General features: G+C 38.6%; 1 protein-coding gene across 2 annotated transcripts in view; it reads right to left on the reverse strand.

The window, feature by feature from the left end:
• arhgap22 (Rho GTPase activating protein 22) overlaps positions 1-23070 on the reverse strand; it is a 30132-nt gene extending 7062 nt beyond the window's left edge. Inside the window, exons 1-5 of one of the 2 annotated variants that reach the window (XM_017464710.3) lie at positions 22588-23070; positions 17715-17914; positions 15232-15319; positions 6176-6307; positions 4923-5130 (exon numbers count right to left, since the gene is read on the reverse strand). In XM_017464710.3, coding sequence (XP_017320199.1) covers positions 4923-5130; positions 6176-6307; positions 15232-15319; positions 17715-17914; positions 22588-22636 — 677 coding nt within the window. In that variant the 5' untranslated portion in view covers positions 22637-23070. Of the gene's footprint in view, positions 1-4922; positions 5131-6175; positions 6308-15231; positions 15320-17714; positions 17915-21086; positions 21870-22587 lie in introns of those variants that run through there. The other variant, XM_017464713.3, reaches the window with a different exon arrangement.
• Between the last annotated feature and the right edge of the window lie 3895 nt (positions 23071-26965).

Consider the following 26965-nt stretch of genomic DNA (forward strand, 5'->3'; position numbering starts at 1 on the left):
CTTGGGAGAATCAGAAAGAAGAAAAAGTGAGAGAAAATAAAGATGTTATCTAGACTTGAATAATATATTTAGAGCTGCAGCAACTAATTGATAAAATCGATAATAATTGCTTATAAAAATCGTTGTCAACGAATCTCATTATCGATTAGTTGGTCTGCGCGCAGCACGGGACTCATTACGTTACTTCTCTTCTGAAAACACGCACTGGAGAGTAAATACTAAAGTTGTGTACCAAATGACATACTATACAATTGCACTATGCACTGTATACTCTACCGTCTAGTGTATGAATTTTAGAAAGGTAATATCATCTCAAATGGAACAGGAGCATTTTTTTTTTTTTGCTAACCGAAAGTATAAGCTGTTTCCCAGTCAACGGCACATGATGTCATACGCACAAATGTGACGCTGCTAGCTTTAGCAGATACCCAGAGTCTCCAATAATGACTTTCTTCAGTTTACTGTTTGTTTGCGTTACCTTTTATTCCCAACATGACTTCAGTCACCATCAGACAGAGGCAAAATCGTCAAGTGACTGAGGAAGAAAGTGTGTGACCTATAAGGCATTGGAGCATTTTATATTATACACTGCAGAGAAGATCAAGCTTTACAAAGCGTGTAGCATGGACACACGACAGTGCTGCACGAGCACAAACTTATGTTTATATCCTAAAAAGCTCTACTGTGTGCAAGGGGTGGGGAAACTGGTGCAAGTTGCTTAAAAGGTTTAATTTAATTAAAGTTTATTGTCATTATATGCTGTATTCGCGTGCTTGCAGTGTAAATTCTGTTGTTTATTATAACGGAAGTGATCTATTAGTAACGAGGCCACATTGCTCCTCACTCGCGGTGTAGACGCGGTGATGCACAGTGGGAGCGCGAGTAAGATCTGTAATGTCCAATTAAAACTCTATGATCACAAATAAACACAAGTAAAACAATATGTCTATAGGCAGTGAGGAACAGAAACTACAATTGTGCATCCATTAAAATAATGAATAAATACTATTATATAAACTAATAATTATGCATTATTTTTTATGGATGCAAAAGCACTGTATTATAAAACTGCAGTCCTAAATAAATAATATTTATTCTGCTGTGTGTCTGTGTGTATTGGGCTCTTTTCAATCTTAGTGAGTAAAAAGTAGTATAAATTTTAGTCTGAAGTTTATATTTGTAACACATTTGCCCCCCCCCCCCCCAGTCTGATTAATCGATTAATCAAATAAATAATCGTTAGTTGCAGACCTAGTGCCAACCAATCTGAGGGCACAAACGCACATACATTCAAACACTGCAGACAATTTGGAAATGCCAATCAGCCTACAGTGCATGTCTTTAGACTGGGGGGAGGAAACCCGAGTACCCGGAGAAAACCCCTGAAGCATGGGGAGAACATGCAAACTCAGTGCACACAGGGCGGAGACAGGATTCCAACCCTTAACCCCAGAGGTGTAAGACAAACATTCTAGCCACGGTGTACCCTCTTTTGTTGCTTTCCTCCTAAAAACAAACAAACAAAAAGATTCCATAGTTTACAGGCTTTTTGAATGCAACAGTGCTGTGTTGCAGACTCTTTGTTACAGAACATAATACTTAGGTTTGTTATCATGAATCAATCTTAATGCGCTCTCTCAGTTTGTTTGTCGCATTTTGATGCCAGAAATGATCTTTCATATTTTCTGTATGTTTGTGGGTAAAATTGTTGGAGTATAGACAGTTCTACTGTATTGCGATCAGGGCAAAAATAAAAATTTGAGAGTAATGTTCTGTACTGTTCTTTATGTAAGCAAAGGCTTTTTAACACAAGGTGTATTATTGCCGTCCCTATTTGTAGAAACCTTACAGGTCATGCATGTCAGCCAAAACTACAGGAAATTGCCCTTTACTTGGATTTTTATTCTCTCTCTCAGGCTTTTTCTCGCTCTCACTGACACATTCTGGTCCCTGTTGTGCCAGAAACATGTTCTTATTACCTGTCTGCTCTAGATGCCAGTTTCCCCTTATTTTCTCTCAGAGGACTGGAGAGGGAGAGTGTGAGAGCACGGGAGAGGGAGGCCGCGAGAGAATGATATGGCAGGAGAGGGAGACTGCGAGAGTGTGAGAGGGTGGGAGAGGGAGACCGTGAGAGTGTGAGAGGGCAGGAGAAGGAGGCCGCGAGAGTGTGAGAGAGCGTGAGAGGGAGAGTGTGAGAGGGCGGGAGAGAGAGACTGCGAGAGAGTGAGAGGGCGGGAGACGGAGAGAGTGAGAGGGCAGGAGAGGAAGACCGCGAGAGTGGGAGAGGGTGGGAGAGGGAGAGTGTGAGAGGGTGGGAGAGGGAGGCCGGGAGAGCGTGAGAGGGCAGGAGAGGGAGAGAGTGAGAGGGCGGGAGAGGGAGAGAAAGAAAGGGCGGGACCGCGAGAGTGTGAGAGGGCGGGAGAGAGAGACTGCGAGAGTGTGAGAGGGCGGGAGAGGGACAGTGTGAGAGGGCAGGAGAGGGAGAGAGTGAGAGGGCAGGACCGCGAGAGTGTAAGAGGGTGGGATAGGGAGACTACGAGACTGTGAGACGGCGGGAGAGAGGGAGAGTGTGAGAGGGCGGGAGAGGGAGGCCGCGAGAGTGTGATAGGGCAGGAGAGGGAGAGAGTGAGATGGTGGGAGAGGGAGAGAGTGAGATGGTGGGAGAGGGAGACCGTGAGAGAGTGAGAGGGCGGGAGAGGGAGAGTGTGAGAGGGCGGGAGAGGGAGAGTCTGAGGGGGCGGGAGAGAGGGACTGCGAGAGTGTGAGAGGGCGGGAGAGGGAGACCGTGAGAGTGTGAGACGGCGGGCGAGAGGGAGAGTGTGAGAGGGTGGGAAAGGGAGAGTGTGAGAGGGCAGGAGACAAGGCTCTACAGTGACTGAAAAGTACTTTGTGCGACTATGAAATAATATATATTCGCACCAGTGTGAGTGACCTGTTCGAAGTTATATAATACAATCGGAATAAAAACTATCTCCAAATTGTGTCTAGCTACACCATGCAACAGTTACTTTCACACTATTTTTCATCACCTCAGTCAACTGAACATGTGTGCAAATACTTCAAAGAAGCCATTATGATGACAAGAGTAACTCTGTACATCATCTGCTTCAACTCGCCGATCTCACAACCTTTATTTGATCACGCAAAATGACCTGAACCTGCAACTGTGACATGCTCATGTAGCCACAGTGGCGTCAGGCGCCAGTAAGTTAATAATATTGCTACTGCTACAAGGTGGGTATTAATTCAAACTTCTTTATTAAATAATTCCTCACCAATCATAATCAAGAGTAGCAACTGTTCAGTCTACAAACATACAGTACACTGCCGCTCTCCTTCACTCTCTTCACTAACTCTAATAGACAACACATTCACTTCATTTAAACTCACAGTTGCCAGATATCACTATCAAGTCAACTCCAGTTTTCATGTTTTGATATAATCCCACAGAAAACCAATATTATCAGCAGACATGGCAACACTGTACTGGGGGACTGATCTAAATGGAACAACTGATAAACAAACAAAAAAAAAGTAGAGATGCACCCATACCTAAATTTCTCAGCCGAGATAACCGATTATACAGAGTGATATCGGCCAATACTGATAACTGATACCGATAGTTCTGCCTTTTTAAAAAAAAATTAATAATAATTAATTTAACAAGTCTGAAAAAAATGTGTTTTATTCTCTCCATTTTAACGAGTTGTTTCACAGTAACAGGTCTCATAAACAGAAAACACATTACTCAAATTAACATTAACACATTAACTAAATTCTAAAGATTAGTATAAGTTATTTCTTAACTTATTGAATGTTATTACTTCATATTAACAGAATTAATTGACTGAATTCTACAAAAAACCTCCTGTTAGGCTCACATTCACTCACCACAAACAAAAGCATTTCTACTTCATTATTGAACATCAAACTGGTAATATATAATATAAACTTTTTTATATATTAACATTAACTAGATATGAAATATACTACTCTACAAATATATTTTTCTGTGCTATATATACTTTTTTGTCAAGTCATCTTCATTTAAATCTTTGAACGATGTGCTGGCACTTTAATTCAGCGCAAGCAGTGCGGCAAAATTTTTTTGACTCAATGCTGAAACTCCCGCTTCACTGCTGCAGCATCTAGTGTAAAATTTTAGCAGTGCAGAGCTTACATACTGCAGTTTTGTCATCATTCCACACAAGAGACATCATCTTTACACACAGCATTATTGGGCGATACATCGGTGCATCTCTAAAATAAAAAAATTGTACGCTCATGCCTACTTGTGCATTATATTGTGGCACAAGTGCTCCTAAAAGAAATGGTTACCATAGAACCCTGGGAAGGATGTGTGAGGAGCTTATTTTGGTCTACTGTTCTTTAGTACAACATGGTCAGAGCCTAAAGACATCAAGAATCTAAGGGCGTTATTACACCTAGTTCGTTTGAGCGTTCAAAGCGGTCTCAGGCCGATATAATGTGTATATGAGAACACTACAAATGATCTCCGACCACCCCTAAAAAGACCTACAAACAAACCGTACTGAGACCACCTAACCACATCCTCTCCCTATCATATAATATAAGCTTCGAGCCATTTGTGTGCTGAGTCAGTGTGGTATGTGTGGTATGAGGTGAGATCTGCATTTAGTTGCAGTTTTCTTCTTTCTTTCTTAATTCCCTCCTTTTGCTGTTCTTAGAAGACCGCAACCAAAATATTTTGAAATGCCATATACCTATGATGTTCAAGAGCTTTTGAGTTGTCTCATCATTTATCACTGAGTAGTTCCCTCCATTGTAACATGGAAACCAATTTCGTGGAAGGCTGCACAGAGTAATATTTAGTTCAACAATTAATTGTATATTATACACTTATATTTGAATTGTACATTTTTAACAGGATCTTATCCTACCTGTCAAACAAAGGTTTGTCACCACAGTCAAAAGCATCCTGGAGCTCTTTGACTAAGTTTGCCTGTCCTGGCATGCGGAAGAGGCCCTCTTCTTTCAGACCTTGTTCTCGTATGAAGTCCACACACTGCTCCACCAGCAGAGGTGCCAGCCGGGTCCCAAACTTTCGCTCATACTGCACCGTGTCCTCCAGATGCTGTCCAAAGATCCCTTTCACAACATACGCAAATGTAGGATGACCTTTAAAAAGGGCATCAAAGCCTCAGCACATGCATCTATCGCCACAAATTTAGTTAGTAGTTGCATTTAAGATTTAGCACTGACTCTGATGTGGCCTACCTCTGCACCTGTGATGCACACACAGCTCAGGATGTGTGAACAGACAAGAGCTACACAGCAGCTGAATAATCTCAGGCATTAGATTCATTACATGTCCATTCACATATCCATGCCACTCACAGAAACCCTATAAGCCTTTGCAAATGTACTGTATGTTATGGATGTCTAATTAATCCACAATGGAGCATCTGTTCTGCCATGCTTTTTATGAGCTGTAATCCAAGCTAAAAGATGGTGGATTGTGGAACCACAGGCACTCAGACAGGTATAATCTTGCCTGTGATTGGTGCAGCTAGTGTAAATAACTGTGTTTGTGATATGTCTGTCAGCTATATAACAGGCTCCAAAAAAATGATGACTCTGTTTCTGATAAGGTGAGCAAATAAAGGTTTATACAGCAAATATCCTACAAGAAGTCATAAAATATGTTGAGCCATGCGTGTGTGTAACCATACTAAGTATATCTTAATAGGATGCTTTTATAATGGAACACTTGAAGGGTCTAGTCTAAGATTGAAAGGATTAACACAGATTGTGGTAAGTGCTGTTTTTAGTATAAGCACTTCTCTGTGGAATCCATAATGCACACATCTGGGATGTGCCACATTGTTAGCTGTCAAAAATAAAATTAAAATACAAGAGGGAAAAATAAAGCTTTTGGATACTTTCCTTTGTACATAGGAAGTATAAAATAACCCCACAAGCATCAGGCCTGTAACATAATGCCTAAGACATTTTGGCAGCAGGCTCTATGTGTTTAGCTGCTATTTGTGTGAGCTTGGGCATCAGTGAAGGAAAAAAGTGAAGCAACAAATGATACATCATCCAATATAGGAAACTGTATAGGAATAGAAAAGAGGGTAGATTGGGTGCTTGATTTTATTTTTATCTTTGACTAACATGTTGAATGTGCTACCTCCGCCAAAAGGTGCCCAGATGACACGTCTAATGGCTTTGACCCAGTCCTCCATGTCATTTTGGGAGTTTGCCATAAGCAGGAAGGCATCATGGCTAGGAGCTGATCGGTCCTTTTCTGTACCTGTAACACCTACAGAGAGAGAGAGAGAGAGAGAGAGAGAGAGAGAGAGAGAGAGAGAGAGAGAGAGAGACTTCAAATATCAACTCCTGTAGATTTCAAAAATTATTTTTTAAAAAAAAGATTTTTTTTAACCTTTTTAAGATTCATCAATCAATGTATCAAGGCTATACAAAGTATAGAAAGTATACAAAGTATATATATACAAAGTATACAAAGTATATATATATATATATATATATATATATATATATATATATATATATATATATATATATATATATATATACACACACACACACACACACACACACACACAACATATAACAGGCCAACTGAGTCACTTTACTCAAATGACAAAATTACAATAGCCATTCACTTCTGTAACAGCTATTCAACACCATGTCTGTAACTGGTGTCAAAACTAGACAATATCTGATGAAATTGGGTGTTTGACCCACTTTTAATATAGTTGTAATGTAATTACTAACCACTAGATGGAATCAAAGTAAAAGGAGTTTCATTGCACCCACCTCCAAAACAATTTAAGCATTATGGTAAGTTCAGATCAGGTTTTGTGTTAAGCTCAGGTTTGTGTTTTTGGTAAGTTCAGGTCAGGTTTTATGATAAATTCAGGTTTTGTGGATGGCTGATTCCATTATCTGCTCTAAATGGCTGCTTATGAGGCTAGAGGTTTGGCTCATGTCAGTTTATAAAGAGCAGTGCAAGCTGACATCCAAACTGCTCCCCACTATGCTTTGTCTTTAGAGTATACTGAAAGGAGTGAGGAAATGGAAAAGGTATAGTAACATTGTCTTTCAAAAGCACACTGTCCCATAGCCTTTTGTAGGGTATATTGTCCGTAGGATACATTAGTCTCACTGCCCGTTTGACTAAAAAAAATAAATGAAAAGCCTTAATACCTATACAAATCCCTGGAAAATACTGTATATTTGAAAACACTCTTATATCATCATCGATTTGCTTCTGAAAGAGTAATGGCCATGGAAAATGGAGAAAGTGTATGCAGTTTCAGTGCAAATCTGGGTCATTTGAACAAGTCACAAGAATCATGCAGTGCATTAATATACTTGTCAGTCGAGCAGTTTGCAGTGGGTGTTGATGCATGGTCATGAAGGCTGCCCATCTGGGTCAACATTTTCCCCATACACCATAAACTGGCTGACCTCACATATTCTCAAATATTCTCCTTTGCTTTATCATCCTCGACTCCCACGAGAAAAAAAAGCAGCCTCCATATCTGTGCTCCACACCAGCGCTGATATCCCTGTGTTTCTCATGGCCATGCTTTAATGTGTGCAGCGCAACCCTGGGACCAAAACAGTTTCCCAGCCTGCATGCAATGTGGACAATGCTTTTACTATGACGGCCAGCATTTTCCCCCCTTGTGATGGAAGGTCATGGTGTTGGACTGTTTATAAGGGGGAGGCCCAAGCTGTGATGTGCGTTGTTAACATTCCAGAGGATTGTAAGCACTAAACATTGTCAGAGCTTAATGTCCACCATTTAATATTGTAGGCACAAAACAAATCTGCACATGGTTTGTTCTCTGGATCAGAGCCAAAAATGTACGCTGCTTTACATGCCTCATATAATAAGGAATGTCATCCTCACAATGCTTAACAAACTACTACACTAGAATTTGGACAGATTTTGATATTCCATTTTGCCCGTTAGCACTTTCAACACATTACATTATACTACACAAATGCTGTATTCTTAATGTAGAGTTTTACAGAGTGTAAGTTACAGTAAGAATGTACTTATAATAATAATCAGTAGCTCTCAGATACTCACTCACTCACTCATTCTCTCTCTCTCTCTCTCTCTCTCTCTCACACACACACACACACACACACACACACACACACACACACACACACACACCACATATAAAGAAATAGACTGCCTTAAGGCAGAGGGCTTTTTTTGACCAGCAGTAAGAGTGGAGTGGAGGACATCCAGCACTTCGGCCCCTCAGGCTTAAGATTTAAAAAAAAAAATCTTGGATGCAATTCACCAAAGACACGCAAGCTTTTGATGAGGTGAAATTCTGCCTTTCCCTCCCCACACTATGGAAAAGATGAGAAATTGGAGTCTAGATCAAACCAGTAATTTGAAAGGGAGTGATTTTAATAAAATCAACAATCACGCTTCTCTCCTCAAAGGCACTAAATGCTTTAAACTAAACCTTGAAATGAATCAAAGCTGAGGGATTTTTGTAGATATTGTCTGCAGAAAGCCACATGTTTGATGTGTTGAAGAGCTGTGATCACATGCGACAATAAAAACGGTTCTCTGCACTCTTTCCTGGAGGACTACAATATGCAGTAACAGACATTCATGCGCTATATCCTTTTTATCTCTGTGAGCTACTGCTTTATGGCCTGATTGTTAGAGGTCTCCTCCCTGCAAATGGATACCAATCTATGGTAGAAAGTCCTCTTTACCTCCTGCTCTCCCTCTTTTCTCTCCCTCCCCCTCTCACTCTCTCTTTCTGTGTCCAGATTTCCTATTGCTTCCACAACAATTACATCAGCTCAAACCCCCCCAACTCCACCCACCTCAGCTTTATGATTACTGAAACTTCCTGTGTGGCACAATCCCCAACTCACCTCACTCTCTCTCACATGCATACACTTTTAGTACCACCAACATGAAATCAGCCCGTCCATATTGCAGAAAGAGAATTGTGTTACAAAAACAGATCAAGACAGAATCAAAAACAGATCATGACAGAATCATGGCATGGTGGGATTTATGTCTCTGAGTGAAGGCTGCCATTGTGCAGGCAACCAATCCAAATGCTCCTTTCAGCTGCACTCAGCAATTATGCTGACCTCGGATATCATTGTGTCATTAACAGCAAGTAGCAAGGCTCACATATAAGACAGCACTGCTGCCAAGAGACTTCAGTCAGAAAAACTGAATATTTTTTAAATCCATCAGCAAAAACAGGAAATCACTAACGAGCACTATAGTGTTTTTGGTTTAGCAATTGTAAAATGCTAAAGATTTTTGTATGAAGATCGGAAGAATGAAAGTTTGCATATACAAAGTTTAAAATGTGTGAAAATCAGCACTGACCTTTGCGCTTCCATTTTTTATTTTATTTTTTTACAGTCTTAGTGGTCTGCTGATTTTTTTTTTCTAGTCTGATCTCAGAGGCTTCCCCTTTTCACTGTGGCTATCAAATATCCAGACAAAAAAAATGCATACTCAGCAGTGCTCCATTTCTGCATCCAGACTGTTAGGTTACCTCCAAGAGCTTTGATAAAATTTACAAAGAGACTGTGGGAAACTACAATAACTCTCCTATATCCCCAGTATGGCAATTATTTATTTACCACCACTTTGTTTCCACTCACATGCAATGGCCTGAAGCACTGTTTAAGCCTCAAATTATGTTACTGAGTGCATAGTAAACCCACTGACCTTATTTTACAGCTATATCGAATGTTTCAACATGCAACATATTTGTGCATGCAAGGTTCTGTCTATATTAGGAATACTATAAACATAAAACACATCACAGAAAACAGCAGTTCTGAATAACACAATCTCACAAAAAGGTGTATATTCTCTTACAGCTAACCATGATAGTTGGGAGAATTTGGGAAGTAAAGGGTTAAAATGGCAGTGTCAGATCAGAGAGCAGCAGAACACCTTTCAGCACACTTCATGTCAAATTACAGGGACACATTCATGCAAGACTCTCTCACCAGCAGCCCTTATGCTCTTTACAAAGCCTTCCAAAAATACTTATAAAAATAGCTCACGAGTGAAGCCACAGCTTCCTGGATCCTGGATCCTTTTTCGTGCATGTGCCAGTCCAGATGTTTCAGTCTTTACCACCAGCAGCTCTTTTCAAAACTCAGCAATTATTTGCAGCAGAATGAATGAAGCTCCAATTACTCCTATAAATCCCAACAAAAGTATTGGCGGTACTTCCAAAGAGAAGAGAAACCATATCCATTGTCGTATTCTCCTCTTCCTTGGGCAAAGACACAGGATGGAGGATTGCACACAGATCCTGAGTGAGAAGTTAGAGTAAAGAAAGCTTACCCTTAAGCTGAGCAGTGTAGTGCTCCTGCACTCTGCAGCAGCTGAGCCCCATGTTGGCACACAGCAGCTGCCGGGGGCTCAGCTACACAAATGCCATGCCAGTTCCACCCATGGCCCTCCCGGAAGGTGAATCCTTTACACAGGTATGTGCCAGGGGCACTTAAGTGCATGAGAGGAAGAATGAGCAAGAGAGAGAAAGAGAGTAAGAGTGCCAAAAACGAACCAAAGCAGTAGCATTACAGACAGAAACCTGAAAAACGAGTCCTTCATTTGCTTCATTCATTCATTCAGAAAAGAAGTTTTTCTCTTCTTTTTTCCCCCCTCTTCTTTTTGCCGGCACCTCGCTCTGGCAGAGACGGACTCAAACCCATACGTGCGCACACACACACACACACACACACACACACACACACACACACACACACAGCCCCTCCAGACTGGGAGTGGAGCTCTGGCTTGCCCTCACTCACCCTCATGAGACACGCCACCACCGAGCACATCTTTGCCAAACACTGCAACCCCCCCCCCCCCAAAACACAAACAGAAAGAGCTAATCAATCTGTGTGTGTGACTCTGTGAGTCTGTAAGTGTGTGTGTAGAAGTGACTTCACATGCGCGTGGGTTAATATTTCTGCAAGCCTGATGCACATATCTCTGCATGTCGCAGGGATCTTATTTCCCCCATTAAACTAAACGGCTTATTAATTAAGCACACATCTCTTTGAAGATACTTTCAGAGGCCATACACCGATTATGTGTTGCACAGATGCTTTGATTACACAGTACTGGACCCGAGGTGTGTGTGTGTGGGGGGGGGGGGGGGGGGGGGGGTGTTGTGGCGTTGGTGTTATCTGAGCTTGCAGTGTACAGTAAGGTACTGCAGACCCGACATGAGTCTTCCCCAAATGACCATGAGCCACAAGCACATGCTCAGTTCAGACCTCCACTGTGCAGACTCACTAGACTCACTGCTCCTGCTTTTGTGTCAAGATCAGACATTAATGGAGCCATTGTTCAACTGTCTGACATCTAGTGCATGTGAAGCGAAAAGAGCTGGACATTTAAGGACATTTAATCATGAAGCAATTGTGCAAAAAGCATAACCAGAGCTCCTTTAAGATGACTGAATGCCAGTGAAAATATAAAATTAGAAAAAATGTTACAGCTTGCAATTCTGAGTTCATTTAAAATGATGGGATATGTATATGAAGGTTTCTGGCAAGAGAGAACACTGACAAGTGCTCATCTGGCCTTGGATAATCCAGGATGAAAGACCAACAAGAAGTGCATTTTCCCCACAATACACCAGTCACTGTATGAAAGAGCACACTGGCTGGTTATTTCCCACATGACAAAAAACCCCCATAAAATGTAAGAGTCAAGAATCCATATCATTTGGAGATAATTTTACATTCTGATATCATTCAATAGCCTTTTGTGTTTGGCTGCACTGAGACCTACAAATTAAACGTGCAGGTAAACAGTACACATTTATTGACAGGCATGTCAAAAATTCATGGAATACAATATAGAAATAATTCATATGTCAATAGGCATTTAAAAGAATTATTTACACTATGGATATGAAAAGCCTACACACTCCTATTAAAATGACAGGTTTTTGTGATGTAAAAAATTAAACGAAAATCAAACATATCTGATCTTTTTCCACGTTTAACGTGATATACTGTAGCAACCAACAAAATTCAAGTAAAAAACAAATAGAAATATTTTAGGGAGGGAAAAAAAAAAGAAAAAAAAACTTAAGTAACCCGGTCGCATAAGTGTGCACACCCCTAACAAATAATTTGTTATTACATTTCTTATAATAAATCACTCCACCTTTTTAAAACCCTAACTTAGCACATCTTGTGTTGGCAGTTTTAATCCACTCTTCCTTGCAAAAAGGAATCCAGATCTTAAATGCTCCTGCGTACTCTGTTCAACTCACTGCAAGGTTTTTCAGTATGCTTTAAATCCGGGCTGTAACTAGGACATTCCAAAACATTGATCTTCTTCTGAAGCCATTATATTGTTGACTTGGATTTTGTGCTTTGGGTCATTATCATGGTGGATGTTACATTTTTTCTTTATCTTCAGCTGTCTAAAAGAGGCCTGCAGGTTTTGTGCCAAAATAGATTAGTATTTGAAGCTATCCATCTATCCCACTATCTTGACCAAAGCTCCAGTCCCAGCTGAAGAAAAAGGGGGGTTTATGCTGAAAAAGTTTGAGAACCACTGCTTTAGGTGACAAGCGGTCTTGTTTTTGTTTGGCACAAACATATATTTTAGAATTATGCCCAAAAAGTTTTTCCTTGGTTGCATCACATTTACTACATTTTGCCACTTGGTTTTGGCAAATTGTGGGCAGGCGTTTATATATGTTTTTTGTTTGTTTGTTTCCATGAGAAAGGGCTTCTGTCTAGCCACCCTACCCCATACCACTTACATGTTAAGAATACGAGAGATTGTTGTCACATGCAGGGAGTGACCAGTACTTGCCAGATGTTCCTGCAGCACCTTTAATGTCGCTGTAGATTTCTTGCAAGCCTCCCTGATAAGTTTTCTTCTTATCCTTTTGTTTTCTTGTTCTTCTGTGACTGTGGTGCTCCATTATCAACACTTGTTGATGATAGCCTTCACAGTTCCATGGCATATCTAATGTTTTGGAAATTCTTTTGTAATACTCCTCTCCATTCAACAATGAAATCCTGTACATGCTTTGTACAACCCCAATTCTAAAAAAGTTGGGACGCTGTGAAAAATGTAAATAAAAACAGAATGCAATGATTTGAAAATCTCATAAACCCATGTGTTATTCACAATAGAACATTGGAAACATACAAAATGTTTCAACTGAGTAAATGTACCATTTTAAGAAAAAAAAAAAAAAAGGTAATTTTGAATTTAATGGCCTCAACACGTCTCAAAAAAGGGGGCAACAAAAGGCTGGAAAAGTAAGTGTTAAGTGTAATTTAAATTACCTTCATTTTTTCCTTAAAATATTACATTTGTTATGTTTTCTATGTTCTACTGTGAATAATATGTGGGTTTATGAGATTTGCAAATCAGTGCATTCTGTTTTTATTTACATTTTACACAGCGTCCCAACTTTTTTGGAATTGAGGTTGTACGTTCTTTGTGGACTATGGCTTCAGCAGTTGCATGAAATCAAGAAGCTGTCAAGAAAATCCTACAGAAACAGCTAATCTTTATTTGGGGGTAATCAGAATCACTTCACCGATGTCAGGTGTATGATAATTACTTTTGAATGCAAGTTTGAATGTGATTCACTTCAGTTTTGAATGAACTTGAATTTTGCCAGATGCCATGTCACATTAAAGGTAGAAAAATCTCTGACATGATTCATCTTGGTTTCATGTTCACAAAACCCTTCCATTTTAAAGGGGGTGTGTAGACTTTCTACATCCACTGCATACACAGTGTTATCCTATTGTTGACATTTAATCTCTGTCTTTTGTCAGGTACTTGTATAAAGATTTACCGGCATATAAGATCATATAGGAAAGCTGTGAATATGAAATCTGCATGGCCACAGCTAAGAAAATTATTACTAGTGTGGCCACATGTGCACTTCAGCAGCAGCTGAATTTAACCCTGCAGTCAGATGGATATAGCACCAGCTTGTGATATTTACTTGGTGTAAATGAAAGTATTCCCTCATCAGCTAGTTACGACAAAAAGGAGGAGCACTTTACATCAATCCACAAGTTGCTAGGCAATGCAAAAAAAAAAGTATCCCAATAAACAGGCAAAGCACTACATGTTCCAACAAAGTGTGGCAAGTGGCTATGCAATCTACATAATTCGAATGCACTGTGACCAGTTCAGACCTGATGAAATGACAGAGTAATGACATAGCAGTTATATATAGTAAAGTGACTAAATTAAAAGGCCTGTTAACGATTTTGATAGAATTTGCTTCATTATTTCTGTCATGAATTTCCTTAGAACTTGAACATCCTGCGTTATCATTTCCCAACATTTCCATAGTTAGTTATCAAAACTGAGGCTACCCCACTGACAACAGTGAACTGAGGACATAGGTAAAGGCAGTAAGCTCAAGCTTCCACACCACAGACCTAAGGAAAGATGCATCTGAATACCACAAGCACAAGCCTATAATACTGACTGATTCCTGCAACAGCAAACTACCAATTACCAAAGATGATCAAAAAGCTTATAATGGTTTCATAACATTGCATATCATGTGAAACAGATGAATCAAAGTGTGTGGTGGTTCCCATGAGACATAAACAGAATCTGTGTCAGCAGATGTGATTTCATGGGAAAATACTGGTGTGCACCTGTAGCTGGAGCACTGAGGGTGGAGAAGGGTTGGGAATTGTTGGCTTTTGAGGTTGGAGGTTGTTTGGACTCTGGAAGTTTTTTTTCCTTGAGCTGGTATATTCAGTGGGGTATAAAAAAAACTGATAATACAGCATATTGGATTAAGTCTGCAAAATGGTAAAGATCTTGCACATAGGACATTATAGGCTACACTTGCAAAGGAATATAAGCTTCTCACAGATATTGTGCTCTAATTGAAGAATGGCTGTCAGTGTTACATAGAGTAGAAGACTATTCACTTGTCTCAAATGATCTTCAGGTAGCCTTCCTGCTAAAGGTAAGTATGTGCGGAATAGTGAATAAAGCATTAATGAGGAAGCAGTCTATCATCTGCTGCAATATTCGGAGCCCTTTCAGTAAACTGCCCTGACTGGAAGCTCGTTTTCCCAAATTCTTTCCTAAAGGTGAACTTGAGGGCGATCACACAAGCACTTCAAACAGCATTACATAAGCAACCAGATTGCTTCGCTCCAACTCACCTGGAACTATCTCAAAAAGATGCCGTCCAGGCTCATCAGGATTGGCACTTAACTCGTTGACCTGGCAGCCATGTAATGGGATGCAGCCCTGGAAAAAAACAAGAAAACAGGATATATAGGCCAGTTCAAGGATAAAATGCACACGCGCGCACACACACAAAATATCTATTCCAATATTACTGGAATTAATAGCTATTTTCTGTGGATTATTATAGATTAGTGCTCCGTGAAGACATTTTAAATGGAAAATTGATTCTGATGGTAATTACTAAAAGAGCGATGTACCTATGACATAACAGTCCTGATAAAATGCAGAGGGAGTAGAGCTTACTGTGTTATATGCAAGGCTCTATTTTATGCTGTATTTGCTGAGACATGCACAATTAAACCACTTTCACCATTATAAATTATGCACCTCTAGATCTGAACCTCATGCTAACACTCACATAGTCACTTCAATAGTTATGTAGTGCAAAGAAAACTGCTTACAAATCCAAATTGGCCTTTTTAATTTCCAGCTGCAGCTAAATGAAAATATCAGTATGTATGCATTGATAAGGCTGAAATATCATTTAAACAAGCTGAGCACTTTTCCGGAGCAGAAATTGGATTTGGTTAAAGGGAGTTGGCACATGAGAACATTAAGGTTGTGGACTTCTAGTAAAAAAGCAGCGAGAATCTGAAGAAGGTTGGACAAATTGTCCATTCTTTTACACAGAGCTATGCTGTCTCACTCCCTCGGCCTGCACGCTACTAAATCTACAGTTCAAAGGTCATCTGCTCTACATCTGCTAAGCAGTGTGTGACTTATGAGGCTTCCGAGCAGGAGCACAGGCTGTTATCAAATTAGCTCGTCAGGTCAAGAGTGACTACCCAAGCAGTGCACTGTGAGATGCCCCCAGCATCAGGTTTTTCAAAATGTATTTCATCTAATGGATCCGATAAATGGCCTAAGTAAAGGAGGCACTTTGTGTTCTGTAATATCAAAACCCCTTCAATCCAGCCATTATCTCAACCCTCAGAATTGAAAAGAATTTATAGAAGATGTGAGGAGACACAATATTATAGCAAAAGTGGAAAAAGAAACAGAATATTCTTCACACAAGGGTCAGGCTCTTCACTATACTCGACATGGGATATTTCACACAGGAAACAAATTACAGTAAAACAGGAAGTGTTACACCATAAGGTCCATGAAAAGGCAAATATTAATACTTAATTAATGCTTTTGTAATGATGAATTAATACATGCACTAATCCTTAAGAAATAATGAAATAGTTATTGAACTGAAACATAATCAGTTAACAGCCAAATGAGTAATATAGTATGAATATACATATGAATAACAAACATCTTCTTAACTCATTTTGTTAATTAATACTGTGATAAAGTATTAATACGCTAAATAACAGTTATTAACTTTTTTTTGTTTTTCACATTTTAACCTACTTGAGACTTCATATTTGCGTTTTAACACTTTCTTCTCAGTGAACCCTAAACTATACTCCTTCACACAATACATTCTAAATACAAAGGAGGTTAATATTTTGTACATGTTAAAAAAACTTTTTTTTAAATTTTTTTTTTTTTAAGAAAAAGTGTATAACAAAGTATAGTGGCCTAACTGGGTTAACCTGCAAACACAACATCCATAATGTAAATAATCTTTATTAATCCTTCAAATCAAAGTATTAATTAACAGAATGAGTTAACAAAATATCAGTACTTAACTATTATCATTATTATTCATATATGATTCAACTGGCTGTTATCATACACTTCATTAATTCCTTATATTGTTTTCTTACCCCATTTTTCTCACAGTTGGGTCATTTTGGCAATTCCCACTAACTAGCTCACCTTGATCATACAAAAGACTCTGCCTCTCTAAGATACTCTTTTTTATACCCAATCATGTTACTGACCTGTTGCCAATTAACCTCCAGCTGTTTATTCTTAGTAACACTTACTTTTCCAGCCTTTTGTTTCCCCGTCCCAACTTTTATGAGATGTTGCGGTCAACAAATTCAAAATTACCTTATTTTTTCTTAAAATGGAAAATTTACTCGGTTTAAACATTTGATATGTTTTCTATGTTCTATTGTGAATAACATATGGGTTTATGAGATTTGCAAATCATTGCATTCTGTTTTTATTTACATTTTACACAGCATCCCAATTTTTTTGGAATTGGGGTTGTATGAGTATATAACATATGGAAATACATATTCACATGAATCTAGCATACACCAAAGAGAATCTTTCAGCAACATAATTAGTGCTTAAAGATGGCTGTGGAACCAGAAAATTGGATATCTTATGCTGGATTTAAAAATATATTTAATAAATCACTTTTATTTTACTACTAAAGTACTCTGAAAGCACGTTTCACTAATCTTGCCATACAGCATATGTAGTACAGTAAAATGTGCATGTGCTTTCTGCTCATGGGACTATAATAAGTGTAGCCTTTTGGAGATACCTGTGGCTTAGTTTCCTCTTCATCTTTGAAGAAGTAAAGTTGGTCAGTTCTCAGCACAAACCAGCGCAGCTGCCAGTTCTTCATGATGCTGCGCTGTTTCTTCAGCCAGCCAGCCTTCAGTGCTTTCTCCTGGAGACTAGGGGAGGACGGCCGGCTCGAGGCCCGTGTCAGCTCCCCCATCACCATGCTCTTAGACCTGGCTGTATGTACACAAACACACGACAAAAAATGACAACCAGTAAGAAAACTGTAGGCTGTTTCTTTATTATTTTTTTAAATTTACATTTATTTAGTGTTCAGAAAAAAAAATGTCAGAGACTGCCATATGTTCTTCATTTCTCCATAACGCAATAAAAAAAAAGACAGTTTCTTTAATATATTCAGCAGTGCATGTTCTTTTATTACCAATAGCAATAATATTTCTTCCAGCAAAGACTCATATAAAGTCTAACTGAGTTAGAGTGCTATAATGATTTCAACCAACTAGTGTACTGCACACACACACACACACACACACACACACACACACACACACACACACACACACACACACACACACATATATATCAGTTAAAAAAAAAAAAAAGATACATATATTTCATATGCAATATGAACTCTAGTAGCTGACCAGGACAAAGTACATTATTCACTTGATGGCAGCAAAATAAATCTTCATGTATTTCATCTCCTTCACCTCGGAGCAACAGGCCTAGGATATCAACACTTCAGAATGCTATCAGGTTTCTTTTTCAGCATTAGAAGAAAAAAAAAATGAAAAGAACTCTGCTACTCCTAGGTCTAGTCATGCACTTTTGCCTTTGTGCCTTATGTATCTTATTTACAAAGTCACAATTGTGTCTTGTGGTCTCCGGCCATAATGGACAATCCATTCCCTGAGTCCATTTATCTGAAGGAGGATAGGAGACACTGCCAAAATCTCATTAAATCACTGTGGGTAATGGAAGCCTCATCAGTGTTAGTGTAGGCTACTCAGCCCAAGGGGAGCAAAGTGGAGGAGGAGGGGGAGGAGGTGTAGGCAAAGGAGAAGGAGGATGAGGAGGGGGGCTCCTAAAATCAGTTACACCTTAAAACACAAACCTCCAGGAACAGACCTCCTGTTAACAGTAAAATGTGAAAGCCAAGTAATACAAATTTAAAGCTGATGCTTATGGATTTAACAGTTTGCAGAGGAGAAGCTGGATGCACTATCATACTTTCTTCCATTAACCCACTTGTCTGCTCATTGCCATATGATTTAAAAATAAGGGAAGACTGATGAGACCTATGCATATTTTATGAATACCCATTTTAGGACTATGGGAATTTATTTTTGTGTCTGACCTCAAACTATCCTCTTTGTCCCTCACCAACTTTAATATAACATGAATATTTGATGTTAAGTATTAATTTAACAATTAATTTCTTCCTGTAGTGAGCAGATAGCTAAAACATAAATAGCCCACTGGAGATAATGATGTTATCAAAATGGGGGAAAAAGAAAAAGTTTGGAGTACGGCTCATTGTCATTTTATGAGGACACCCTGAGGATGGCATGAAGATCGGCATGATAATGAATCCTGCTGGACGTGGCTCTGCACTCCTTCCTTCTTACCAGAGATAACACATTCTGGTTAGCTCTGAAGCATAATAAGCATCATAGTCAGTCCAGGTCTGTGATAATCATAGTGACAAAAGCAAAGCAAATCAAATGTCTCTCAATTCCAATCAGGGAATGGGCATGCTGTGTAATGCACCTGACTCGTGCATTTTCCAGCAGAAAACTCTAATGGTAAAGATTTTTCATGGGGGTCCAGCATTCACGATCGGCAATAAATCTTATCTCAGGCATGTACATAAACGTCTTTAAACAGCACATAGTTAATGGCAAGGGCTTCAGTCCAATTGTCCAATAACACAGAGAATATAGTGAGTGAATCTAGTGACTGAATGGCTCCACACTCAAATTCATCAGCAGATGAAACTTCCTTCATTTGTGATGGCACTCATCCACATGTGTTTTACAGCAATTAATTAAAGTGCCTGAGCAATATACCACTGCTGAATAGATACACGCTGCTCTTGTATGTGACAGAAATGCAAATATGGCTTCCCTCTCTTCTAAAAAACAAACAAACAATGTAATCGCTTCACATATCAATAATTAAAATCATGCTGCCATGAGAATGACCTCCTCTCATTAGACTCATTAGCAACATGTGTCTAACAAAATTCTACACTGCCATTACACCATGAGTTAATTATAATGATATAATTATAAGCAAACCTAGTAGTGTGAAAATGCTGGCATTCAGTCAGAAATAAAACACACACACACACATTCTGACAGCTGATCTGTGAGTGGCCGAGCTCCAACTGTAATAAATCACTGGAGAGCAAAAAATGAGATGTGACCTCGGATCTTCGCTCAACATGAGAAAAACATGCTGGTGGAGCGTCTAACATGGCAGGTGAAGCCAGAACACTCATCAAATGTGACATGCTCCATATGCAGGATGACAGAAGCAGAGGTAAGCAAGAAAGCAGTATGGATCAGCTCCCTGTGCCTGTATTATGTTGCACAGCAGGCAGGGGGATCAATCCACAAATAGCTTTTTACAGCCAGAATGCATTAGTGCTGAAACAGACAAGCACCACGCCTTTAACCTGCTTTCAAGAGACAAATGCACAGCATAGGACCATGCACTCTGCAAATGCATACTAGACCAGTCACTTTAAGTGCTCCATCTTAAGATTTTCAATTGTATTTAGCCATTCTGCTAGTACCACCGTCGACTGATTATCACACTGTTATACGAGCGGCTGTTGGAGCAGTCCTAAACGAGCTAACGTTGACATTCAGCTGTTATGATTTATTATGTGTAAGACCTCAGCGCCTGAGTGTTGAAACTACAATGTACCACAGAACTAAGAATAGGATCTGCAATGCAACCAGAAGAAACTTTGTAACAGAACTAAGCATACAGCTTTTATGACATCACCCATATCAACATATCAGGAGACATTAGAAGACTTCTGCTTACTGTCATAAGGAGCATGTGTCAGAAATATCATGCTGCATCCTAAAGTCATAACTTGTCTCTGTCATGCCACCTTCACATTTAGCTCAGCTCATAAAGAGCATGGAACCTTCACTTACTCAGTGAGGTAAGTGACAAGGAACAGGAAGTCATTTAGGTCAATATTCATACTAATCAAATGAAAACAGCAACAGAGCTGTATTATCTATGCTGAGCCGTACAAGAGCATCGAGAGACATGAGATGAAAGCAGGATGCTGAGAGCATGGGAGGCAGTGAAAAGTGTTGAGGCTGAGGGGATGGGAGTGGACAGAGAGAAGCAGTGCAGTGCTTACCTCGCCTCGTCTGTCTGATCTTGGGGCTCAGCATAGTGCTCATCGTTGGATAGCAGTGCACTCTCCCATCCACATGTTTGGATCTTCACTAGCCTCTCCTCCACTGCCTCGCCCTGTTGCACCTCATCCACCGGCTCTAACCAGCATCCCCCCTCTCTCTCTTTCTCTCTCTCTGTCTCTCTCTCTCTATCTCTCTCACTCTCTCGTGTACCACTGGCCCATTGCTCTGAGCTGTATGTTTCCTGAGCCCCTCCCACTCTCATTATGCAGAGGCAGCTGGAGAAGAGGACCTCTTGCACGCGCTCAGATCTGCCCTTACGCGTGATGAATTATTTATCCCCACCACCACCCAAATGAATTCTACTCTGTCCTGGCCATTAAATGCCTGAATGATTACTGTCAATAATTCAGCGGAGAAGAAACAGAAGGGGTCTTCGCCATTTTCCTCCTGCTTCCTTCCTCCAAATTGGCTTTGTGGTTTGTGTTAGTTGGTGTATGCGGTAACTGCTGATGAGGGCATGGGCGTGTGTGTGTGTGTGTGTGTGTGTGTGTGTGTGTGGGTGGGTGTGTGTATCAATCCCACTTCCCTGTTCCTATCACATGTTCTCTGTTTTACTTGTAATCTGTCTGCATTAGTCACAGGTCCACATTGAAATGTCACTTACTTAAACCAGCATTCATAATCTTTCATAAATGTGTGGTTTTACAGACTCTTAAACCCAATGCCATTTTTTGCATGCTTCTCAAACACTGACTTTCTAGATATGAAATATTTTAATAAAATTAATGATCACTTAGACATTTATATGGGGTCTGACTCCAACCATAAGCCCCACTCTCTCATTCTAAGGAAAGATATTAGGCACTTACTACAACAACTACTACCGACATAATAGACAACCCAAAAAAGCAGTGTAATAAACAAGTAACTGTCTCAGGGTGAATATGATACGTACAAGATGATATAATATGAGAAACTGAGACAATCTAATTATGTGTATTGCACCGGTGTGTCTTGTCTTCTTGGTTTAATAGCATGGTGATAACACTTGTCTTGTTATCTAACTTTATATCCTTATTATAATTCTTTTTTGAACACCTCTATCTCATAATATGTTGCACAGTTAACAATCTATAAAGAGTACTCCGTATAACACTCCTTACATTACAAATAAAGCATGCACTTGACAATATTTCATAATGACAAGATAAATAATATCTGGTAATTATACATAATTTAAACTTAGCTCATTTTAAAAAAATTAAATCTATTCATCTTTATGTAATGTTTCTTTTTGCTTCTCTGAACTTGATATATCACCATACATGTGACACTCAAAACTTCATTCAAAGAGTCGCTTGGTATATACACACAGGATATGAAAGGGGTTAACAGTAACACAATCTTGAGCCATATACTGTAAACATTAATTATTTAGTGTAGATTTCATGATCATCTGCTGCTAAAGGTTCAACAATATGGGAGCATGTGGGTCATTACCTAAACGCTTCAAGTTTCTCTCCAGCCGATGATACTTTGTGCTATTCATCACTGAGCCTGGTCCATCTTCATAAACATCCAATACGTACTAGAGCTGATGTCTGCTGTCTCCATGTAGGTACTGCAAGTGAAGGTTAAGACTGATGACACCATGTACTCAATGCAGTCAGCTCTCGATTTAAATAAAGAAATTAGAGTACGAGCATGTCACCAAAATGTAAGTAGAACTGGGAAACAGACTCCACAGTAGTGATTCTTATTAAAACAAAGATGCTGTGTAACAGGATGTTACCATGTGCTTAACCTACTACAACAAATTAAATGCATTGTGGAAGAATCTCCCACAACACAAACACATGACAGCACAGACAAAAAGTGTCAAAGAGCTGACAACTGGGTAATGTGAGAATGTGACGGCTGACACACAAAGCAAAATCCAGGATGGTGCTTGCTACATTCAGGATGATTTTCAGGAAGCTGTTTAATACAGAAGTGAAAATGGCTTAGCTTAGTATAAATAACACTAAAATTTACCTCGCTGTCTTCCATGCAGACATTTTTATAACAGAGGATGGAATGAAGATATTGCACGTAATAAACACAAGACGAAATTATTCATACACAATTACTTCCATACTGATTCTGTTCCTTTTGACCCAGCCTTCTGCAGCACCAACTGTCTATTTCCTTATATGCTCATAGTATCCTGTTGTCACTGACCCTTATGTATTGTTGTTGATTGGTTGCACCTATTCCTTGTTTCCAACTTTTTATATACAGTGGTGCTTGAAAGTTTGTGAACTGTTTACAATTTACTATATTTCTGCATACATATGACCTAAAATAACATCAGATTTTCACACAAGTCCTAAAAGAAGTAAAAAATATTATACTTGGTGATTTATTTATTGAGGAAAATGATCCAATATTACACATCTGTGAGTGGCAAAAGTATGTGAACCTTTGTGTTCAGTATCTGGTGTGACCCCCCTGTGCAGCAATAACAGCAACTAAACATTTCCAGTAACTGTTGATCAGTTCTGCACACCAGCTTGGAGGAATTTTAGTCCATTCCTCAGTACAGAACAGCTTCAACTCTAGGATGCTGGTGGGTTTCCTCACATGAACTGATAGCTTCAGGTCCTTCCATGACATTTCTATTGGATTAAGGACTTTGACTTGGCCGTTCCAAAACAATAACTTTATCCCTTTAACCATTCTTTAATTGAACAACTTAGGGTGTGCTTAAGGTCATTGTCTTGCTGCATTACCCACTTTCTCTTGAGATTCAGTTCACAGACAGATGTCCTGACATGCTCTTTTAGAAAATTCACTGATATACTTCAGAATTCATTGATTCATTAACTTACATCAATTATGGCAAGTCCTCCAGGCCCAGATGCAGCAAAACAGGCCCAAACCATGATACTACCACCAGCATGTTTCACAGAAGGTATAAGGTTCTTATGCTGGAATGCAGTGTGGGGAGGGTAACAATGGTCTTGAATTTCCTCCATTTGTACACAATGTGTCTGACTGTGGATTGGTGCAGTCCACACTCTTTAGAGATAGTTTTGTAACCTTTTCCAGCCTGATGAGCATCAACAACTCTTTTTCTGAGGTCCTCGGATATTGCCTTTGTTTGTGCCATGATACACTTCCACAAACGTGTTGTGAAGATCAGATTTTGATATATTACTGTTCTTTAAATAAAACAGGGTACTCACTCAGACCTGATTGTCATCCCACTGATTGAAAACACCTGACTCTAATTTCACCTTCAAATAAACTGCTAATTCTAGAGGTTCACATACTCACAGATATAAAATATTAGATAATTTTCCTCAATAAATAAATGACCAAGTATAATATTTTTGTCTGATTTGTTTAATTGGGTTCTATTTATCTACTTTTAGGGCTTGTGTGAAAATCTGATGATGTTTTAGGTCAAATTTATACAGAAATATAACAATTCTGTCTGCATTTCATTCACTTTGCTATCATTCAACATCAAACAAATGTCACCCCTATAAAAGGTAAAAATAAGAAACACAAACAAACGTACACTCACCATCCTCTTTATCTACACCTCTACATTCATGCAGTTATCTAAACAACCAATCATGTGGCAGAAGCACAATGCATAAAATCATGCAGATACAGGTCAAGAGCTTCACTTAATGTTCACTTCAAACATCAGAATGGTAAAATAATGTGATCTCTGTGAATTATCCATGGCAAAACTGCTCATCTCCTGGTATTTTCACACACAACAGTTTATCCAGAGTGGTGGGAAAAACAAAAAATTATCCTATGTGGTCTGCAAACTGAAATACCTTGTTTCACAAGGCATTTCTACCCACAGAACTGTCACTCACTCAGTGTTTTTTTCACTATTCAGTGTAAACTCTAGAGACTATTGTGTGTGAAATTCCCAGGAAATCAGCAGTTTCTGAAATACTCAAAGCAGCATGAACATTAACTGAAGCTCTTGGCCTGTATCTACATGATTTTATGCATTGTGCTATTGCCACATGATTGATTAGATAACTTCATGAATGCACAGGTGTACCTAATAAAGTGGACTGTGAGTGTAAATATATACAGTGTTTTCTAGTTAAAGTACTGTATATCTGTATATTATCTGCATTGTCTTTGCTGTAGTTCAATTAGTTTACTACTCTATATTAGTGATTAACTGTAATCTAGCAAAATATGTGTGACCATTGGCGATATGTCAAGTGTATATTATTTTATTCATAATATTTTTTTTTGGTTCATTATTAATGGTTTACAGTTGTTACAGGTGTTTAAAAGCCAAAACACTTTTTGTAATGTTTAGTGCCTCACAGTGTGCTAGCTGAAATATCTGCACAGAACGGGAAAAAAAATCTGATCTCTGTGGTGCCTCAGTCTAGGTAAAAAAATTTAATCAGGAAAAAGAGACATCTGTACTTGCCTGTCAGTCATGGAGCTTGTCAATTCATACAGCTTGCCCTCTTGCATTAGTATGAAAGCATAGTCTAGTTCGAGCTCATGCATGTGCCTTGGGGGTGTGACTTTTGAGGAAGTACTGATGGCTGGTGATGTATCTTTGACCAAAATGGCTAAGCATACAAATCTCTTTAAATAGTTGACTATTGATTTTATATATATATATATATATATATATATATATATATATATATATATATATATATATATATATATATATATATAAAAATATATATAAATAAATAAATATATATAAATAAATATATATATATAAATAAAATATATATTATTTATATATATATATATATATATATATATATATATATATAAATAAAATATATATTATTTATATATATATATATATATATATATATATATATATATATAAATAAAATATATATTATTTATATATATATATATATATATATATATATATATATATATATATATATATATGTGTTTAAATGATGGTTGGTTCTCTGTTCCTTGTTTTTATAAGCATTGTCATCTTCCTACTGTTGAAGTCTTGTATGTTTGTCTGTAATACATAACTATATTTTCCTAATCTTCACTTTGTGTCAATAGATTAGACCCTAGTGTGTCTGTTTTTATCATTATGAGTTACCTTGCTCCATTCTTGTGAAACTGTTTTGACACGTGCTTAACCAATAAAATAGCTCAAATAAACACAGACTGATTAAGCTCTTGCATCCTGCACCACCATGTAACACCACAGGTTACACAAACTAAGAAAAGGTCCAAAAACAGATGTGCATCCACATATTTTAGGTTAAAATAAAATTTGCAATTTGTGCTCTCCACAGCTAGGAGAGCAAAACACAAAATCCTCATGATATGTCTTTTTGAACCCTCAACCAAATCACATCAAAACTGGAATGACAGCATTCTAGACATTTATGCCCTCATATACAATCAAGTTATAGACAGAAACAGAAGTACAGAAGCAGAACAACAGCACATTAACATATTACAGACAGATTATATTTTAATCTATTAATAAAGACTGTGTAGTTGAAGGTGGGTAACACTTCCTCAAACAAGCTCCACAGGGTTTTTTAAAAAATCTCATTATTACTGTAAACACAGTGATGTCAATACAGAGGTCTTAATGTCTGTTCAAACTTTAAGCATGGACTTCTTAAAAGAAAAATTCTTAACATTTTATAGCAGTTGGCTGGCATGACTGTGCAGAGAAACTCCTGCAGCACATTTACATCTGTTAGAACCTACCTGACCGATAAACTTACAAACTGAATAATAATTAATGTAATGGAAATCAAAGAAGCAAAGACCTCTGACCACTGATTATCCTTGTCAGTGTCACGGTGGATCTAGAGCCTATCCTAGGAATGCTGAGCACTAG

The sequence above is a fragment of the Ictalurus punctatus genome, chromosome 3 (assembly GCF_001660625.3).
Source record: "Ictalurus punctatus breed USDA103 chromosome 3, Coco_2.0, whole genome shotgun sequence".
NCBI lineage: Eukaryota > Metazoa > Chordata > Actinopteri > Siluriformes > Ictaluridae > Ictalurus > Ictalurus punctatus.